We start from the raw sequence: 21,470 nt of genomic DNA, 5'->3' as shown, positions 1-21,470 counted from the left end.
CGCTCTTGCACACTTACGAAACTACGGGACAGTGTAAGCAGAGGCTTCACGTGCACCGGGAAACCGAAACATTCATGAACTTGCTCTGTTGAGATAGTTGCTCTGCCGGGGTGGTCTGTGCTGGGACCTGCTCTGTCCCTGGGGGTGCCCGTGTTCCTCGTTCCTAACAAGGCATCTTTCTGGTGAATTCAGTTTCCTGGCTCCAAACTCCTGCAGCTTGGGAGGGAGAGAGCTTCTTGGGCGGTGTTGGGAACCCCAGGAGCGGTCTTCGTTGGCCTGGGCTGGCCGACCTCGGGACCATCTCCGGGCAGCACGGGCTCTGCCTTCCCCGCGCCTCCCCGCCGGCTCGCAGAGCGGTGCCCGCGCCGCCTTTTCGGGGCGCCCTTGGGTTCCCCAAGCCCTTAGCTCTGCTTCACAGGACAGACTCCACAACAAACGCAGCTGATGAATCAAAGGCTACGCTTTGGCTTGAAGAAACCAAAGTTTTCTCTTAAAGAATCTCTGTCTAAAGCAAGTTATAACGTTTTCAGATTTTTTTGAATGGCCCAGTCAAAAACCCAAACAACAACCCTCCAGAGAATGTTTGCAAATTATCCAACCGAGTGGGATGTGAAGATGAAAAAGTTATGTTTAAAAATATCTCAAACACGTTAATAAATTGCCCAGTAATGTGATAGTAATTGTAGAAGATCTTTGAAATTTTTTAAAATCAATTTAGCAATCTCATTAATACCAAAAACCATACCAGAAAGACTTGGCTAACCAGAAAATCCCTTTGTTTCATGATTTTTTTTTTTTTTTTAAATGTTGGGAACCCTTTCTAAGTATAAAGGTCGTTTCAGCAAGAAAACTCTCCTGCTGTGGAACTCCACCTGATGGCAACGATCTCCGAATCACAGGATCTTAGATCTGTGGAACCTACAGCAAATCTCATCCGACCCCCTCATTTCCATAGACAGGACCTAAAACAGAGGCGCCAGATGGCTCCAAGGTCCCGCAGCTGCATGAGTGTGCAGCCAGGCCCGGACAGCTGGAGCAGTCCACCCCCGGCCCCTACTACCACCGGGTTGTTTCCCTGGTTACGGAGGTAGAGGACCAGGGGAAGTACATATACTGATTCTAGGGCAACAAAGTCTTTTTGTAATTGTCCTTCTACAGGTAGGATACAGGATGTTCCAGTTAGAGACAATGTCTGATAAATTAAAATGTTAAAGGATGCTTAATCTTGCTTTAATGATCCTCTGAAATAGCTCGACAACAGCCTAGGCTTTCTAGGGGTGGGGGCGGGGGGGGAGGGAACCCCAGTCCTGGTGTTCTGAGTGTTTCTGTCATTTGGAAATCACTGCACGATGGTTAAATTCACCAGAGGATTCCTTATCACCTGGTGTGGGACAGATATGTCACCACTGGAGTACCTTCCATGATTTAAACAAATGAACAAAAAAAATTCAAATGTAAAATGCTCTCTTTTTAATTACTAAATTAAGAAAGTTAAACAATTTAAAAATGTAAACTCACAAATAAATCATAACAAAAAAGGAATTAAGATTTCAGAGTTGCTACCCAGTATTAAAAACTTAATAGAAATAGGCTTTTTTTGATTTGTTGTTGTTAAACATGTAATTCAAGGTTGGTACAAACAGCAACTAAAAATGTAATACTTTTTTTTCTTTTTTTTTCTTTTTCCTTTTTTGGTGCATCCCCATGAAATGTAAAGTAGTGCATAGTTATTCCACTGGAGACTTCTTGGACATATAGAAAGTCATTTCATTAGCAGTACAGGACGTTTAAAACACTTATTTTACAATGGGAAATGTACAACCCCCACCCTCATAAAGTTTTAGTTGCATGAGAAAGTTTAGCAGGTTGCCATGACTCTAATGCTATGGGTTTTAGACCATTTAAATGTGGTTACAAGGTTTATTAAATAAAAAAAAAGGTTGAAACATTTCAGCATTCATATCTTTATACAAGAAGCATGTGTGGTATCCATCTTCCAGTTCCCCTGGTAGTATTGGCCATTTGCTTGCTTAAGTGTACTTTTAGGTTTCAAGAACGAATCGCAGGAAGTCAAAGCAAATACTGGAAACAGAACTTGTGAATTCAGCTCTGTGGCTGCGGAAAAGAGTCAAAGTAACAGCCATCTATAGGTACAATCATGAACCAAAAAAGTGCAATCCAAATTAAGAAGAGAGAAAAAAAAAAAAGGGATCATGCTTTGCAAAAGCCAAAAAGGAGGCCACTGGTTTGCAGAATAACACCAGTGCTTTTATGCTGATTTGGCAGTAAAATCCTCACTCTGGGTCCCCGAGGCTTTATGGCCCAGGTTGGCCATGGTCTCCACGTTAGCACCCACATGGTGTATGTACAGGGACATAGATAGTCTATATATATTTTTTTTTGTAAAAAAGAAAAAAAGAACCCAAACACCTGTCCTGATTGGTTTTTGTTAAAACATGAAAAAAAATTTTATTGTTTTAGACAAAGAGGCCACTTTTGGAAAATAATACCTTTTTTTTTTCTTTTAGTTGAATCAGGTGAAGACAGTTAAAATCACATAGGATTCGCATTTTAAAAAAAGGAAAGCACTAGGATCGTTGGCACTGGAGTTAACTATTTACACTGAACAGAGGTTTGGCCTTTTACATAAACATCGATACAATGCAATTTTCCAAAGTCTGAGAAATAACAAGGTTCTGTCTCGTATGCTTCACAGAGGAGGTTCGGATTTGGGGACAAGTGTCATGAGTGAGGGCCGCGGAAGTTCGTCAGCTTCGGAGTCACATGCAATCTGGTCCAGGACGGCTCTCACTGCTCGAGCAGCTGCGGCTACGGAACTGAAAGCTAATGGGGGGGGGAGGGGAAGCCTGCAGACCCGGGCTCACAGGTTCTCGCCGGGCTGGTACTGGGGCTCCGTGGCCGTGAAGTAGTCTTCCAGGAAGCCCTGCAAGTACTCGAAGGTGGGCCGTTCCTCGGGGTCCTTCTTCCAGCAGTGGATCATGAGCTCGTGGAGGGAGATGGGGCAGTCCTGCGGGCAGGGCATCCTGTAGCCGCGCTCCACCTGCTCCAGCACCTCGCGGTTGTTCATGCCTGCAAGACACGGCAGGGCGTGCGTGAGCAGGGCGCGCTCCCCGGCCTCGGCCTGCCCCTCGGGGGCGCCCAGGACGGCAGGGGGAGCCCAGGACGGCGGGGCCGCTCTAAGGAGGGCGCCAGGCCGATGGGCCACGCGGGTGACACGCTTGTGTCGAGTTCTGGGAAAGGCCAAGCGATGGTGGTGGGGAGCGGAGGACTGGCCGCCAGGGTGAGCGGCGGGGGCGCCTGCGAGGGGCTGCACAGGATCTCTGCCGTGTGCATTATGTATTCTTTTTTTTTTTTTTTTTGCATTATGTATTCTTAAAGATCTTATTTATTTATTCATGAGACCCAGAGAGAGAGGCAGAGGCACAGCAGAGGGAGAAGCAGGCTCCATGCAGGGAGCCCGACGCGGGACTCGATCCCGGGACCCCGGGGTCACGCCCTGAGCCCAAGGCAGATGCTTAACCGCTGAGCCACCCAGGGGCCCCTGTAAAATTTGATTTAACTTAACTGATCAAAACCAGTGAATGAGGCGGACAAAAAGAAAGAAAAGAAGTCGGTGGAATGAAAGCTATACTGTCCCTTGTTTACAGCATCTACAACCTCCATCTATGGACTTCGTAAAATGGTTCTGCTTACGCCTGGGCCAGCTTTGGGTGTCCCGCCAGGCGAGACCTGCCATCATGTCATCACGGCGGGACCGTCTGGCCCAGTGACCCCGCGGTGCCCTGCGGTTTGGAGACTGACGGTAGCCGGGGCGCCTCCGCGGCTGTGCTCACCGCCCGCCTTGGACAGGCCATCTGTCGTCTGAGACCTGCTGGTGAAACCCCAGGCTGCGCAGCCCCAACAGGAGACGCGGGGGGAGACGGACGGAGCAGGAAGCGCAGGGACCAGCTAGGTGGGCTGAGGCCAAGCCTGGCCCCTCCTCCGGTCACTGCCGGACACGCTCCTGTCCTCCTCGCCCTCCCTTTCCCCGCCGTGTCACATCCTGCCACTGCCGCCAAGCACTTGTGTGTTTTGGCTGCTGCTTGGCCCCAGGCTTGTAATCTGGAATCCTCCCCAACTGCTGACCTGCTTCATTTACAAAATCAAGGGCCTGATTTCAAGCCACCAGAAACCTAGATTTCCTCCCCTGGGTCTCAAAGATAAAAGCAGGGGACTCAGCGTAGGCACGCAGCAGCTCCCGTGAGGCCCGCAGCGCACCCCTGACCCGACTTCTGGGGTCTGTGGCCCTTCTCTCTGCTGTTGCTTTTGGAACCGGGCTTGTCCTGGCTCCTGTCTGGACCGGCCACAGCCCCGTCGGTCACATGCTTGCTCGAGCGCTTTCAGGATGCTTGCTTGGTCTCGGCCAGTGAAACTTCTTGGGATAAAATCCAAGTATCACCCCTGCTGCTGAAGGAGGCCTTCGGTGGAATTATTCTAACATCAGCTTTGCTCACATTTGGGAGGGACCCTTAGTGTTAGTGAGAGAGGTTTAATGACCCGGTGAGGGCCCCCTGCCGGGCTTCGCTGGGACCCTCCTCAGTCGGGTGCTGGGTCAGCTCTGTGGCTGGTTACCTTAAATCCTCCACCAACTGCTGAAAACTCATTTCGAAAACCCAGGATGGGGCGGGGAGCTGGAAGCAAGGGGCAGAGTGTGGTGCTGCCAGCAGAATGTCCTGCGGTGCCCTGGACACACCGGGTGAGGGACAGGGCCCAGCGCATCCTTATCCACGATCCCTAAATCCAACAAGCTCTGGGAGGTTCTGGGGACTCACCTGGCCGCACAACTGACCCGAATGGGCGTCCTTGGCCACAAAACCTGAGGCTGTTTACTGTTTTTATTTGTTTGTACAAACTGCTACGGCAGTGAGAAGGTATCGGAGTATGGAGCGTGGCCTCGGGCCCTCCTAGGACGTCGTGCTAAACGGTCCATGCGCCCTCGGTGCTGTCTACAGAAGGCCTGGTCCTGAAGCACATCCGGGCCCGAGTTTGGGCTGCGGCCTGAGCGTGGCCGTGGCCGCCAGCCCGGAGGGGCGGGGAGGTGCGTGAGGACCGGCGTTCCCTAGAGCCTTTGCTTTGGGTCCTACCGTCCTTGGCTCCCATCTCAGAGGCGGGAACCTCCCCGGTCCTGTCCCCCCCCCCCCCCCAGGAGCCTGTAGGGACAAGGAGGAAAGACGAGGCACAAGGCCTGCACCTCAGGAGGCCCACCAGGCCCTCCTGGAAGGCTTCACCCCCTCCCCCCGAAGCCCCTTCTAATGCTTTATTCTGGCGCGGAGACTGTCCGAAGTGGCACCGCGGAGTTTAATTAATCATTCTCCTGTTGCTCTGTGGCGCTTATGTCAGGAAATGTTTCCTTTCATTAAAAAACAAACTACTCAAATGGAAAGATTTCACGTATTTTTTTTTTTTTTTAAGACTCCTAGTGCAATCTCTGCCAATGGAAAGTTTAATTGGCCACTTGGGTCAGGCCTATTTTTCCAGGGCTCTGCCCAAGTCCCAGCCACGGCAGATAGAGCCCCTTGAACCTGTGCCCGCAGCATCCCCGAGACGGCCGCTTCCTGGGCGGCGGTGGCCAGGGTCCCCCACGCGGGCCCACGGTCACACGCCCGCCGCTTTCCTCGCTCCAGGTCCCTTCCTGCCCCATCCCTTCCTCCCGCGCCTCTTCTTCGTCTCTTCTCGTGCCTTCCTCAAAGCATGGGGACCATATGTAACCAAGTCTGCTCCCTGGGCCAAGCCGAGACATACCAATGACGGTGTGGCCAGAAAAGTGGGGAAGACAGACAATGCACATTCGGGGGACAATGATGGCGCGAGCGGGATCAGCTCTTCCCGCCGCGCATGAGCCGGGGCTGGCCAGGCCGAGCTGCGGATGCTCCTCCACAGCACCCTGGGATCTGGAGATGCCGCTGGGCAAGGCTGGGGGGAGAGTTTTTTTTTTTTTTTTTTTTTTAAGATTTTACTTATTTATTTGACAGAGAGAGAGAGAGGGAGAGTGCGCACAAGCCGGGGGAGCAGGAGAGGGAGAAGCAGGCTCCCCGCTGAGCAGGGGGCCTGACATGGGGCTCGATCTGCAACCCCCCCAGGTCTCAGGCTTAACTGACTGAGCCCCCCGGGCGCCCTGGGCTAGTTTTGACTCTACAAACGACAGCCAGATGAAGCGGATTGTGTTCATATTAAAAAAAAAAAAAAGTATTCCCAGCTTTAAGAATTTTGATCAATCATTTCAAGAATTTCTTTTTTCAGCAAAAGTGGGTTTTACTCTCTACACTACGATAGAAATGAGACTATTTTCCTTTTTTGACGGTTTTGTATTTTTGTTACCAAAAGGACTTGGGAGCTGCCCTCCTTGAGCCACTTTTCCCAAGACACTGGCTGCACCTAGCACCTGGGCAGTGCGGGAAGGGCCTGGCAGGGGCCACGCAGGCCGGCGGCGGGGCCTGGAGGGCGGCGGGGACACCAGGTCAGAGGAAGTGGTCACCATATCTCCTGTGGAGGAGGCAGGGAGGCAGGACGGTGCTGGAGTGTTTTTTTTCTCTTCCCTCCCTTTTCGTGGGGGAGATGCTGGCAGAGAAACAGAAGAGACAGAGGCTCTAAAACATGGCCTGTGGGTGCGTTTCTGGGCGACACTGCCTTGGACCACTCGGGCCTCCAGGTTTCCAGTGGGAGCTGCTGGGAGACCGTTTCTCAGCCGAGGGTGGTCCCTGCGGCGGGCGGTGGCCGGCCTGGGAGGTGTCATAGTCAGGAAGGACGTGGGGCTGGGCGGCCAGCTCGGCCCCACCTGGCCTCTTTGGGCGGCCTCTGCCCTCTCGCTGCATCTGCAGAATGGGCCATTCCCACGGGTCACAGCTCCACGGACGTGGGCCGTGCGGGGTTTGCCTTCCAATCCGTCTTCCCTAGATCCTCCCCGGGGCCTCCCGTCACCATGGATTTCGGGCCTTCGGGGGGGGTCACGGAGAGAGCCCCATCTCCAGCGGGCGGCCGAGCCTCTGCGCCCCCCTCATGACCACAGAACCCTTCCTGAGTCATTGTGCTGCCTTGCTCCCGGCTTCCCAACCGGGGCCACGCGTCCAACCCTCCCGCTTACACGTGCGTGCGTTCCCTTCCCTTCTCCCCTTGTTTTTCCGCCTCTTCTTCTTTTAGATTTTTCCTGTTCCCCTTCGAGCTACCCACTAACTCCACAGAGCCTCATCTCTCTTTTCTTTCAGATTCTTTAGAGGAGGGGAAGAAACTTCATTTCCCCCAGCGGAGCCACTTCACTACTTCCAACTCTGCACCTCTAACTGATGACCTGACCTCCCCTGGCCTCAGTTTCTCCGTTTGTCAACATTCACTGTGCTTGCAGTTGTTTGAAAAAAACAAAACAAAACAAACCCCAAAAACGGGTTTCCTATGAAAGGGGAGTGTTGGGTTTTATAGCTTCCCATTTGTGCAGCTTCCTAATGTGGATCTCCGAGGGGCCAGCTCTGCACGATCAGGGATTTTCACCGTTGGCAGATCAAGGCCACATCTGGATTAGACGACGGGTCTCAAGAACCTGGATTTTGTGCTACGGGGAAAGGGAGCCTCTCGCAATGGGAAGGATGTGAGGTTATCAGACGTTGGGGTTGCTTTTTGCAAGCTGAGCTTTGCATTCAGAGGACTTATGCTCTCTTGTGCAGAAGGCTTTCTCCGGAGGCTCCCCCTGGCTTCTCTGCATAAACCCTGTCGGAAGCTCCTTCTGTTTACTCGCCTGTGTCTGCCAGGGGACTGAGGGAGAAGTTAACGGCGACGAGCCTGTGCTACCCCAGACCGTCCCGGGCTCTGGGCAGCAGTCGGGAGGTGTCCTGTTAGGTCTGGTGAAGGATCAAAGTGCCACGTTAGGGCAGACAGATGCTCATCAAAGAGCAGAGGCGAAAATGAAGGAGTGACTTTGGGAAGGCAGAAGAACGACTAGTTTTGTTTCTCTTGCCTCATCTTCCCTGATAACCTGGGGCAGCTGGTTTTACTAAGCCCACCGTACTAACGGATGTGGAAAGGACAGCTACTCAGGTGCCATGGTACAGCAGGGGTGTTTGACGTGGATCACGCAGCACCATGAAGAACTCCTCTGTCCCAGAGGAGGAGACGGGAGGAAGAGCGCCAGGGTGTCCACGGGGAAGGCCCTGGAAACACTGAGCTGACCAGAAGGGCAGCGGGACTGGGGCTCAGGAGCAGAAAGCTTCTCTCTGGCTGCCCTCTCCGTGTGCCTTCTCCTCCCTGCTCCCCCCTCTCCGCAGCCAGCCCTGTAGGGAAGGGCAGCAACTCCAGGCTGGCTTCCCTCTCTGGGGGGCACTCGGGAGCTGAGCAGAGAAGCCCGGGGATGTGGATGGGGGCAGAGGGCAGAGCAACCTTGGCTGAGAGTCACGCTTCCCTCCTGCTTCCCACGTTCCTGGCCCGAGAGTCTCCTGCCCAGAAAAATCTGCTCCGTGGGCAGGCTGAGCCTAGCAGGAGGTGAGAAGGCAGGTGATGAAGGTGGCTGCTGAGCACAGAGCAATGTGCGTGGGGTCCAGGGCCACGGGTGTCCCAGTGGGGCGGTGGGGGGTGGGGTGGGGGATGGTTGGGGCTTGCAATTCTCTAAGGAGGAGACCTTCTGGTTTCCCTAGTTTGCCCTGTCGCTTTAAGTCGCCTTCGGGCCGCTGGATACATTCACGAAAGCCAGGAGCTGCCACTCACCGAAAGATTCGAAAGTGCTTCAAGTGCACGGGTCAACGTGCCGGGCTTCAGGGCACGCTCCTGCCTCGCCGGATCCTGCCGAATTCACGGAGCAGGTGTGCAGGCGAGAGCCGGGGCACGGGACGGCGGGACTGCCTGCCTGGCCCGGAGCTGGGACGCGGGCCTCCAGCGGCCCAGGGCAACTCTGAGGGCAGAGGCCAGCTCACGCTGGGCCAACACACGCTGCGTTTCTTTAGGTGCGGGTGGGGCAACAGAGTTAAAAGGCTTTGCAGGCCATCAGCCAACCTGAAGGAGAGCTTGTCTCAAAAAACTCATCGGCATAATCTTTTTTTTTTCCCTCTCTTTTTGTTATGCCACCCATCCACCCATCCTGCGTGGGCTTATGCTTGTTGAGAGTCTGCGTGGGGCAGACGCCGCCGGGCCCCGGGAATTCAGGAAGGAGCCCCTGTCCCTGCAGAGCCACTGGGAACTACAGACACTTGGACGGGGGCTTCAACACAGAGGTGCCGGGTGGCACGGAGGCAAGCAGACGGGGCGGGTCATTTGGGGTGGACGTGGAGAAGGCGATGTCTGGGCTGGGCTCTGAAGGACGGTGAGGCCGACGCTGGAGCCGAGAGGAGCGACTCGGGTCAGCGGGATGGCCCAGGGGTGGCAAGAAGGAACTCGCCGCCAGGTCATGTCACTCTCCCACTCAGGCCCATCAGTGACCCCCCACCTCACTAAGGACGACAGCCCCAGTCCTCACAGTGACCTGGGAGGCCCTCTGTGGTCTCCCCGGGCCCCTCGGGCCTCCCATTCCCTCTGCTCCAGCCACGCTGCTGCCACACAGCTCCCTGGAGAGCCTGCGTCCTGCAGGTCCTTCCTCAGGTGCCGCCCTCCCCGTGGGCCCTTCCCTTGCCTCTCTCCATCCCCTTCCTCGTTTTGTTTTTCTCTCACCCCCGCCCCCCGCCCCCCACACAAACAGAGTTTGCCTATCTTTGTTTATTGTCTGTCTTGTCCAAGAAGAATAAACGCTCGTGAGGGCACGGGTCAGTGCTTGAACCAGGCCTGGCATACAGTAGGTGCTCAATCAATATTTGTGGACCGACTCAAGGAGTCTCCTCCACCCCCCTCCACTCCCCGACCACACACCCCTCCACGAAAGGGTTACTAAGGACGACGCGAAGCTAAGGCTTCTGGAGTTTCTCTGGAAGGTGAAGGGAAACCACACCTTCCAGATGCTTCTAACTAGGAGAGTGAGATAACCGTGTCTCTGTTTTCTAGGATAACAACCCGGCGGTGACAGTGACAGAAGGGGTGAGCGGGGAGGAGAACCCGAAGCAGGAAGTCCCACCAAGGGGTCACGACACAGCGGGTGGCAGCCTGACACGGGGCAGCGGAGGCAAAGAGCGAAGGAAGGACGTGGAGGGAGGTGCTGGAGGCCAGTGACGGGTCAAGGGGCCGGACTCCCGTTCTCTGCAGCAGCCCCGGAGAGGGAGAGCGCCTGCCCGCGAGCCCGTCGGGGCCCCTCGGGTACACGTGCCTCTGCCGCTGCAAACAGGGGCTCTGGCCTTGGCACCTGCGGCAGCCGGGGACAGTGCGGGGCACAGCTGCCCTTTGGACCCGCGGCGCCTCCGGGACACGCATGGGCAGCGGCCTCTGCCCGGGAGGGGCGCGTGCGACTCCCCTCTGCTCCCCCACGCCCGTCTCCTGGCTCCAAAGCTGTCACTCGGAGTGAGGTCGCCCTTCCTCCCTTCCGCTCGGTCCGCTCCTTTCACGGGACTGACCTGCCGACCCCACGTCTCGCATCACCTCGACCCTCTGCTTCTCATGTGGTCCCGCCTCCCGTCCTCCACCCTGGGCCCCTTCTCTGATTCCTACTTCTGGAGCTTCTCTCGTGAACCCGGGGAGGAGTCCCCTCCCTTCCCTTGACCTCCATCCTCGTCTACCAGTTGCCTTTCCTCTGGGTCAGGGTGACGGCGGGGCACGCCCAGGTATGAAAGAATCTGGAAAGAATCACTTAAAAGTAGGCTGGAGCCCCCTGAGAAATGTCCGCGTGGGTGGAGATGAGATGTCCACGCTGGCGGGGGCCGGGGGGTGCCCACGTACACCACGAGCAGGCCGCAGCGCAGCAGGGAGGCAGGGCCCGGGCCCACGCTGGCTGACGTGGCCACACCGGCCGTGACAACGTGGACAGGAGGGTCCTTCCCGTCACTGTGACGTCTGCAGGAAGCTGAGCGACACCGAGCTCAGGAGGCCACGGCTCCGGCGGCCGTTCCAGGCGCGCTTCCAGACTTGGGCCCCCCAACTCCCCACCGGGCAGCTCCTTGAGTGAGCTCAGGACAGAGCGACGCAGAACCAGGTTACGTAGGTCTCGTTCCCCCCCTCGCCGCCCTCACGGGATTCTGAGGGAGGGCCCGCTCTGTAGATACCCGAATCACGCGCCCCTGTCCCCATTATCCGATCAAAATTCGAGGCCCACCGTGGGTAGATCCCAGTTAATTCATCCCATGAGGGCGATTTCCTTAAATAATAAATAAGGAACAGAAAAGACTGATTTCTCCCTAGACTTGATGCATATCCCATCTACCTGACTGCAAAGTCTGTGAGCGCCGGGACTGAATTCATTTATCTTGCCCGTTGTTCTAGCCCCAGCCGGCGACACGGCCTAGCTCCAAGGAAGCCTCTGACCAGCCTCCGCAGAGCCTGAATGTCTTCTTTGTGCTTCCTTCCTAGGTACAGCAAGACGTCCTCACGGGAGGCTCTGCTCAATGACCCAATCTTAGCCTGAGTTATAAAACGAGGCCATTCTCCTTGGGTACGCTAGGACCAAACTTGGTAAAAGACTCTGGGTCAGAAGCACACACCTGCCCGCCGGTCCGGGCCCCCCGCCCCCGCCCCTTTGTCTTGGATCCCCGTGCAGCCGGGCCCGCAGGAACAAAAACTGGCTTTGTGTCACTGAGGGGAAAGCCTTCTGAGAAAGGCTAAACAACATTAACCTTTTCCCCTCCGTTGCATTCAACACACTGGCTGACTGTGACCCTGGGGGACTCAGGGAGAAATTAGTTTGAAATTCAGGCCAAAAAAAAAAGAAAAAAAGGTGCTTTCATATCTTCAAAATCCCAAGGACCTGCGCATTGCCTCCCCCAAGAAGCAACTCAAAAATGCCCAGGCTGTGCTGCAGGCCGCGCCGGACACCCCTTCGTCCCTGCTGGTTGGCCCCTCTCCGGGCGGCTCGGGCGTGCTGGGAGCAGCCGACTTCCACCCGCATCTCCAAACGCCCAGGGCTGGCACTTCAGAGACATGGAATTTTGTCCATTTTGTCTCTGTGCCAACCCGGCTCCCCTAGGAGTCTCAAGGCCACGCCGACCTGAAAAGAGATCCTCTTTGCTTCTCTGCATTCTCCGAAGATGACCAGAAATAATCATAAAAAAACGAACAAAGGGATTACAAATTAATCTGCCCTCGCTGTCTCCTCTGACTGCAAAGATAGAATTACAAAACCCAGGATTTGCAAGAGACCTCGATTCCTCATTAATCTCCACTATCGTTTCTATCATGGCTTTTTTCTTTTTCTTTTTTTAAGCTCCTTTCTTAGGCAGGGAACGAGGGGGAGCTATGTTCTTTCTTCCCTCAACAGTAACTGAAAAATATGTCCTTAACATTTCAGAAAGCAGATCGTCCATGTGCTATAGTATAACCACTAAAGCGTGGAGGTGAAATGGCACGAGTGTCCTTTACGTCACCATCTGTTGAAATTAATGAATTTAAGCGTGGATAACCTAAACCTGAGGTTTCTTTGAAAGGCAGGAGTCTGATAGTCTAGGAAATTTCCAGGGCCTAAGAAGAATCTCCAGTTTCTTGACATTACACTTGCTTTTGTGGAGCACATTTTGACTGTTTGGAAATGGGCAGTGAGTAGCTTCTAAGCTGCGTTTCCCATGTACCTCTGGCCATCTGGAGCGGGGTCTGCGGAGAGAGCAGGTCCTGGCATTTTCTTGCCAGCCTCATGCCATGGGTCAGTGCTACAGTGTAATCAGAAAAGCAATGGGGGCTCTTCTCCTCCTCTTCCTGGAAGTGTCTGTAAACCCTATTTGGGGTGAGGCTGTGCCAGGACCATTTCTGTTCCAGGAGCCGAGGCTGCATGCTGACACTGAGAGAGCAGACTCCGTGAACTGGGGTGGACGGAAGCGCTCATCCGAGCTGCCGTTTACGTGGAGCCTGCACACAGTACACACACAGTGCACAGTAGCTGTTTGTCTCCACGATGCCCACGCTGGCTCCCGGTTCTGCTCCTCCCTGGCTAAATACCTGCCCGTGTTCCTCAAACTCACGCTTGGCAGAAAGTCGAGGATGGGGCTTCAAAAGGCAAAGCGTTAAGAGAGCATCCAGGCAGGGGCCCATCTCCGCCAGGTCCCACTCTTACCTGGGTATGGCACTCTTCCTTTGGTGACCAGCTCTGTGAGTAAGATTCCGAAAGACCACACGTCAGACTTGATCGTGAACCTCCCGTACAGGGCTGCCTCGGGGGCCGTCCACTTAATGGGGAACTTTGCACCTGCAGAAAGAACACATGGGTTACTTGACTGGCGACTGGCGGGGAGGACGGCGCCCGGTATGGGGTTGGGGGTGGTGGTCGGAAGTGCTAGGAAGCCACTTCCACAGGAGCAAGCCCGAAGAGGGGGATGGGAAGGCGGTGAGCAAGAGCGACCTACAACAGAGCAGCTGGTCCTGGCTCTGGGACCTCCAGCAAGCTAGTCTAATTTTAATTTTCCCATCAAAAGATTGGACTGCAAAGCTCCTTAAAAAGCTCTGGCTTCTAGACCTTGAATCTCTGACCACACCGAATGTCATGGGTTTGGTCTGGATGTAGGGCTGACTTGTGACTTAGGAAACTAATTTTATATACATTTTTTCCTTTGCTTTGAAATGACGTCATACTTTATTTTTAAGGATTTTATTTATTTATTTATTCATGAGAGACAGAGAGAGAGAGAGAGAGAGGCAGAGACACAGGAAGAGAGAGAAGCAGGTTCCCCGCAGGGAGCCCGACGTGGGACTCGATCCTGGGATCACAACCTGGGCCGAAGGCAGGTGCTCCACCGCTGAGCCACCCAGGCGTCCCATGATGTTGTATTTTAATTAATGCATAAAGTATCAAATCATAACACTACTCTCACAAATTCCTTCACAAAATTCACAAAACAGGAGACCATGGTGTGCTCTTACGAGGTGCATAAAAACCAAATCAAACCACCATGCTTCTCCCAAGGCGAAGACAATTTGCTGCAGCCCATGTATTTTGTTGCAATGGGCTCTATTTCCACAAGGCCTTCCATACGCACGGCAGAGAAATGATTTTGCCTCTGGCTCCTTCCCTCCACCGCTCCCCCCATTGCTGATAGTGGCCCTCTTTACTCCCGGGGTAGTTTTTTTCTTTTATACTCTAGGATCCCTCGCTTCCCTCCCTATGTTTCCCCTACCGGCCGGCCGGGAGGGTGCTATTTAATGCTTGTTCTTAAAGAGCAATCTTGCCTCAATGACTGTCTTACGAGTCTGATTTCTCAAGACCAAGCGACAAATTCGTGCCCCAGTCAGTAGAACCTTTTCTTTGAAAATTTCTTGGATTAAAAAAAAAAAAAAAAAAAAAAGAAATTTCTCGGATCATTTGGAGAATCCTCTCTCCAATCCAAAAGGAAGGGCGGCGTCCACCCTGCTCTAAGGCTAGATGTGTGTACGGGGAATTAAAAATTGATTTGGCAGCCTGTGCTCTCACATATCAAGCTCAGCAATTATAAAGCAGTTCCAGATATTTCACTGAACAAACCAAAAGAAAAACACAGGGAATTTTTATTACCGATGGAAACACGATTGTGTGTTGAAAGCATGTTAATTTTGCTTAGGAGCTCCTTAAAAAAAAGGAAAAAAATCATACAAAGTCTGATAGAATCAGAAATTTTCATGGTATCTTCTACGGAAAGTCACAATACGCAAAAGTGGCAAATAATTAAAATCCTTAAATTAGCATGGTTTTAATAACAAGAGCTATGATAAATTACAGCAATTAGATTTTTGTTTTAAACACAGTACATGATAACGTCTTTAGCAAATCTACCCTGGCATTTTCTGGCGATGTAATTTTCCTCTCCATCTCTTTTATGCCAGTGTGAAATGAAATTTAAAAAATCCTACTATTTCATTATGTGGCATCTCCCATTTACGCTGGAGCGGAGAAGTTATTCTATAGTTTTCCTTTTGTGCACTGAGTTATTTTTAATTAGCTGTGTTTCTCAAGCATAATTATTTCTATCTTTTCTTACGTGCTGCATGATTCCACACAAGGCCTGGTATTCTCCGAACAGTCGTTTTGTTTTTAAAGTTTTCTTTCAAAGCGTTCTGCTGTGTGAGAACCTACCCTCGAGCATTCTGTTCACGCAGCTTTGGACTCTGAGCCGCGGGGATTAATGTGATAGATTTTCTTCAGTGTCGAGAACAGACTCTGCCCTGGACCAGACCTCAGCTGGAGTTCTCTTATTTCAGAGAATTAAAGGTATATTAAATTCATTCCTATTTAAACTATCTCTTGAGCCAAATGGCTTGGAAATCCATGTCCATCTCGAAAGCAAAAAGAACTTTTTTTTTTTTTTTCCCCTCCCCCGTGCCGACACAAAGCCTGTAAGTAAAATGACAAGCAAAAGGAGCTTTTCTTCCCTCCTCGGAATCCTTCAACGTTTGTGAAGGTGTGTGTGCGTGCGTGTGTTGCTGAAAGTAAACCGTTCAAGATTTGGATAAAGTCATTTTGGATTTTCTGAGAGGAGAGCTCACAATTTGAGGGTTAATAAAAGCCGAAACAAACGTCAATATATCAACCCGTTGTGCTAGTCGGGCTTTACTGGTTTTTTTTTTTTTTTCATTACGTCATCTACAACAAGAATTAGAAGAATATGTAAACCTTCAACAGATCAATTCAAACAAAGGCTGCAAGGGATCTCTGATAGGAAACCGTTGGTGGATACGTGCTCTGAGACTTATTAGCGGGAGCTCCCGTAGATAAACTTATTTTGTGTTAGTTTTCTTTCTAAGATAAGCAATATATTTACACCCAGTACACATTTTGGAAGAAAAAAGAAAATAAAGACTGTCTTTGCCCAATTTCTCCTACTTCTTCTCAGTCTTAAAAATAGCAGCCACTGTTGACAGAAGCAGCTTCCCTCAAGATACCTCATATTTTCCTCTTGAAGGCAGGAGAAAGGTTAATAAATGAAGGCAGCGATAGTCTGTTGCTCGTTAACTATAGTTTCAACAAGAGAACTGATGGGTGTCCGCTCTTTTACTCATCTCATTACCTCTACTTCCCACCTCCCGGGGCGGCGGGGTGGGGGGCAGGGGGCACAGAGGCAGCTCCAGACAGTTTGTGGCAGGTGGTGGGGTGTGTGTGTGTGTGTGTGTGTGTCTGTCCAGGGCCAGGCAGGTTGCACACTGCAAACCCCAGGCTCTGAGAACAGGGTCCCCAGTGCTGGCCTCTTGCCTCAGGTGGAGACAAGAAAGCTCAGAAACCTGGAAGGAGGATCTCCTGGGTGTAAATACTCTCTTTCCCTTGAAAATAAAGTTCTGTCCCTCCGTATATATATATATATATAGATATATTTTTGAAGACATCATGACAGGCAGTCAAGTCAGGATCAAAGCTGTCTTCTAAGCAGGATGGTTTTGTAGAAAAAAGGAGGCGGTGTCCAGAGGCCTGCGCTACAATGGACTTGGGCTCTGGTATGTCACCACCTGACTTGCTCTCCTTGAAATTCTCCCCTTTGGGAGGAGGATTCAGATGCCAACGCAATGTCCTCCCCTTTGCATTTTTGTCGCGGGAAAGGTAGCAGACTCCGCAGGTAGGATAATCTGTGTCACGGGTGTCACGGGCCCTGGAGGACACGGTGACGCTCAGCCAACTTGTTCACTGTTTAGATGAACCCGAAAGGTAAAGGAGTTATCGTCACCCGAGCTTTTATTTCTGACTGAATTACTTCAACACATTTACGTCTTCGAGGCCGCTAGACAAAGGCTGTCCGTAATATGTGTGTATTTAATGCGTGGACTTGAAGCGTCTTTTCCACGGAGTGTTTTCCAGGCCGGGCCTAGGGCGTTGTGCCTCCCAGGGTGAAGCCCTTGCTGAAAGCCTGACTTGGTGCTGTCACCGAGGCCCGCGTCATGGAGCCACAGCATCCGGGCTTCTGCCGTTGACCTTCCTGTAATCATAGCGAGGGCCAGTGAGCCTTAGGCCAAGCCTCTTTCCGTGGTGCGTAAACACGCCAGTGTTTTAAATAATAGTCTGTCACCGACATCTCAATCCTGTTTCTCCAGACCCCGTGGGGGTGTGAACTGAGTGGTCATAAACGCTGCGCGCTGACGGGGTTGTGCTCCGTCTCTTGGCTTCGACCCCTCTCCTGACTCCCGTGGCACCTGCCCCGGATCATCCGATGGGCCCTCCCTCCTGCATCCCTGACCTGTAAAACGGATTCTCTCCTCCGTGTCTCCGCGGGGAGGCCTCAGGGGCCTCTCAAATATAACAGCCAAAATTTACCTTCTCCAGAATTCTGCTTCTCTTTCACGGTTTGCTGCTTAGCAAACCGCCCGGCTGATGAGACCAGAATGCCAAGAGCCCTTCCCTGGAGCTGCGTCTACCTGCCATCACCCGGCCTCCCGGGGCAGCGCAGGGCCTGCTGCTTTGTCACTCTGCGGCCACCTCACTCCTGGGAAGGTGTCCGGGTGTCCGGGCGTCCTCGCCACCCTCGCGCTATCCCTTCCTCGCTCTCTGTCGCCTGCCTGCGCTCCTGGCAAGGGCCCTGGGGCCGGGCCCACACGCACAGGCTGGTCCTGCCTGTTCTCGTCGTCCTGGGCCTGCCCCCCACCCAGCCTCTCCACTGCCCTCCTCTGAAGGTCGCTACCTGCGGCAGGGCCACCGGGCAGGCTGCTCCCTCTGCCGAAGCGCCCACCCACGGCTAACTCCGGCTCCTCCGTTCGCAGCCCAAGAGTTATTTGCACAGGGAGCCTTCGCCTGACACACGGAGGCAGGGGGTGGTGCCCGAGCACTGTGCCCCCTACCCTTCGAGAGCCTCGTTCTGGACCGTGTCTCCGGTGCTGAGACCAGTGCCTGGTGCACGGAAGAAACGAGATAAAGGTGTGTTGAATGACTGAGTGACCGGGCAGCCGATTAGCCCTCCAGGCTTCCTTTCCGGGCCGAATCACCATGGCTCCTTATGAGGCTTATTATGAGTTCCCTGCTCTTCGGCGGGGCCCCTCTTTGTCCTCAGTGACCGGTGTCATCGTCCGTCACCATCTGGAAGCCCTTATCAGGATCTAACAACCACCGATTGCAGTGGAAAAGCATCTGTCACACACTAATGACACTTAGAAACCCCTGGAAACCCCTGTGCTTTTCGGGCCAAAGTGTGCAGTGAATCTGTCCGAGGTGGAAGGAGCACCCCCCCCTTTGCTCTGTGAGAAGCGGGGGGCCTAGATCGCTGGAGTCGCAGCTGGGGACAGGGGCAGGGTGGGGGAGGTTAGTCAGCAGTAAGTCTGGGTGGGCCAGAGGCCTTGGGGGTGTTCACAGCAAAAGAAAGTGGAAATAGAATGAGACGAAGCAGGTAACTGGACGCCAATCACGCACACTCACGGGCCCTGGTCCTTCTCAGGTGGAATGAGGTGAACAGTCACCCGGGCTTTGGGTAAGAGAAAGGAGGGGGCTGTGGGTTTATGCAGGCATCAAAGTTTGGTCACAGAATGACATCAACCCCCACTACTGCTGGCTGCTTTTGCTCACTCTCGTTTCCCGCCATAAGTCTTTGTGAGCTTTCCCCGCGTGCCTGGCACTGTACCTGGTGCTAGGAGCACAGCGGTGAACTCGATCCCTGGCTCCCACGGGGCGTGCCGCTTAGTCTGGGAAGGAGATATACTAACTGAGTGGCCGTGATATGGGTCAGACGGTGACAAATACCATGAAGAATAATAAAATGGGCCACAAGGACAGGTGTTATGGGGCTTTCGCCAGCCTCGCTAAAGCCTTTGGCTCCTGTCCTGTGATGGGAAGCCACTGGGGCTTGGGAGCAGAATATGATGACATCCCACCTCATTCCTTCTCCCTGTCTTTCAAAAGTAGAGGATAATGTGTCACTATCTTGAGAACAGTTTGGGATGAGAAAGAGCGTGCAAAGCATTTTGACTTTTCAACACCCTCGGGAAGCATCACGACACCTTCAAGGCCCACGGGTGAAGGAGCATTAGCGTCGGGTGGGCCGGCCTTCTATCGTCACTTCCGACGTCATGTTCGTTTAAAGAGTGGCTCTAGGCACATCTGCACTATTTTAGCACACTTTTCATGGTCGAATGATACTAATAATCTCAGCCACAAAGGAGTAAAACTTAGCGTACTCCGGCGCTTTGCAAAGCTCAGACATCTTCGGGAGGAATGAATGAATCATCTCTGAGTCCAAGCCTCCTCGTGTCTCTGAGTGAGGCTCCTCCCTCTCCGTTCATTCCCTGGTGGGGGGGGCACACCCTGTCTCTGGCTCCCCCCCACCCCCCGCCCACCACCTCTGGGCTGGAAACACCACACAGACCCTGTTTGTCATCAGATGTCCCAGTTCTTGATTTGCAAACGTCGAAGGGACACAGCCTCTGGGGTTCCCCACCTGTCTCTCGATTGTGGCAACTAGGCGTCTAAATGCATTATTTTACCAAATCATCTTACTATGAAGACGACATCTTATCGTAAAGGAGATTCCTGTATAAGGCAGAAAGTTTTACTAAACGACTGATCTGACTTAAGTTTCTTCTCATTTTAATATTTTAGGATGCGAGTGGAGTGCCTTTTTAATTAAAAAAAATTTTTTTTTATGTTATCCCTTTCCCGGGGGTCAGATCATCATTCTGCCGGGGTTCAATGTGAAAAGCCTGAAAGCCAGCTGGAACTTCTCCTTTTCTTGCAACCTCAGAGCTGATCTATCACCAAGGTTTCTTTCTCTTCCTTTTTTTTTTTTTTTTAAATAATCTCTATGCCCAAAGTGGGGTTCAAGCTCATAATCTTGAGCTCATAACCAAGAGTCATATGCTTTACTGACTGAGCCAGCCAGGCCCCCAGTATCACCAAGGCTCCCTCTTTCCCTCTGTAACAGGCCTCCCACATTTGCCCTTTCTTTTTTTTTTTTTAAGATTTTATTTATTTATTTATTTATTTATTCATGAGAGAGAAAGAGAGAGAGAGGCAGAGACACAGGCAGAGGGAGAAGCAGGCTCCATGCAGGGCTCAATCTTGCGACCACAGATTCACGACCCGAGCCAAAGGCAGATGCTTGACCACTGAGCCACCCAGGCACCCCACATTTGCCATTTCTGGTTTAAGCTCTTTGCTGAAACTTGTCTTGGGGCCTTGTCCCTCTGGTCAGCCTTCCCGTCACAGTTCATGGATCATGCCTTGCCTTTGGCTCATTGTCCTTCCAATGAGTCACTTAAACCTCAGCCTCATGATACTCCCCTTACCCACCACAGAGCGGGTCCCCCACGGCATTAAGGCAAAATCCCCCACCTGGTTTTCACACCCACGTACCTATCCAACTTGAGCTCTTGCAACCCCAAACACAACTTCTCTTCTGGTTTGCTTTCCCAGAATCTGTACCCTGCACTTGGCATAATCGTGCCTGCTGCTTGTTAGCTTGTTCTAAATGTCTTCTTCTCTTCCACTTGCTGAGCTGAAACATACTCCTCTCCCTTCCCACCTTCCTCATGAAGTCATCTGTGATTACTCCAGCTTTCATCGATCTCTCCAACGCACTTGGAGCCAATGTTATAAATAACCGTCGAATGCTTGACAGTAGTAGCCACAACAACAGCTAAACATACACTGAGTGCTTGCTAAGTGTCAGGCATCAGGCTAAGTGCTTTACACGCAGGAGGTAGATGCCAGTAATAGTCCTGTTCTCCAGATGAGAAAACTGAACGCGGAGAGGTAAAGTGATATGCCAAAGACCGTGTGGAAACGGCGGAGCTGGATTTGAACCAAGGGAGTCTGGTTCCAGAGTCCAAGTCCTTGAACACGATACCCCATGCTGCAATGCCCATGTCCCCAACATGTCCTTCTGCTAGTTCTGCATGTGTTATTTTTTTGTCTCCTTAAGTAGAATGCAAATCCTTTGAGGTTGGGGACCATGTTTTATACTTCCATTCCTTGACAGTACCTCGCCTACAGCTGCTTAAAGAGCAACTGCTCAACTAATCTTTAACGGACTAAAGGCAATTTATTCCAGCAATTTATCCAAAGAAATTCTCTTCTTTTACGCAGGTTTAATCAAACCAAAAAAAGAAAAGAGCGAATACACGGCAGTGTAACAACTAGTGATTGTTTTCACCCCTAGCGTTACAGGAATAAAGGCATCCTTACCCTACTGTAGGATGGTCTGACCAAATGCTCTTGATTTTTAAATGAAAGCAGGAAGACCAGTTAAATTCATTAAGTCAGGATGGCTCATCCCAACCCCCAGGATCCAGTCCAGTTAATGAAGGTTCTCTATCCCTAGTGGCCAGGCAAGCTGTTTTCTTCGCCTCAAACAGAAGCGGTTCTTACTTGATTTGGTTACTTCCTATATTTTATGCATCTTCATGCATTAAGATGATGGCAGTGGCCCTGGAAATATTCAAATGAAAATGGCAGAGACTTCCACTCTCAAGGCTACCTCCTGCACTTAGTGCATGTA

The 21,470-nt window shown here is 52.3% G+C and overlaps 1 protein-coding gene across 3 annotated transcripts in view; it reads right to left on the bottom strand.

The window, feature by feature from the left end:
* Positions 1-1,455: 1,455 nt before the first annotated feature.
* Positions 1,456-21,470, bottom strand: part of FYN (FYN proto-oncogene, Src family tyrosine kinase) — a 209,644-nt gene continuing 189,629 nt past the window's right edge. For all 3 annotated transcript variants that reach the window (XM_041752313.1, XM_041752331.1, XM_041752323.1), the window contains 2 exons: positions 13,154-13,285; positions 1,456-3,090 (listed from right to left, as the gene is read on the bottom strand). In XM_041752313.1, the coding sequence (XP_041608247.1) occupies positions 2,882-3,090; positions 13,154-13,285 (341 nt within the window). In that variant the 3' untranslated portion in view covers positions 1,456-2,881. The remainder of the gene's footprint in view (positions 3,091-13,153; positions 13,286-21,470) is intronic.

Source organism: Vulpes lagopus, chromosome 1 (genome assembly GCF_018345385.1).
Source record: "Vulpes lagopus strain Blue_001 chromosome 1, ASM1834538v1, whole genome shotgun sequence".
Classification (NCBI taxonomy): domain Eukaryota; kingdom Metazoa; phylum Chordata; class Mammalia; order Carnivora; family Canidae; genus Vulpes; species Vulpes lagopus.
Note: the sequence above shows the minus strand (reverse complement) of the source record. Positions and strands in the feature narration are given on the sequence as shown.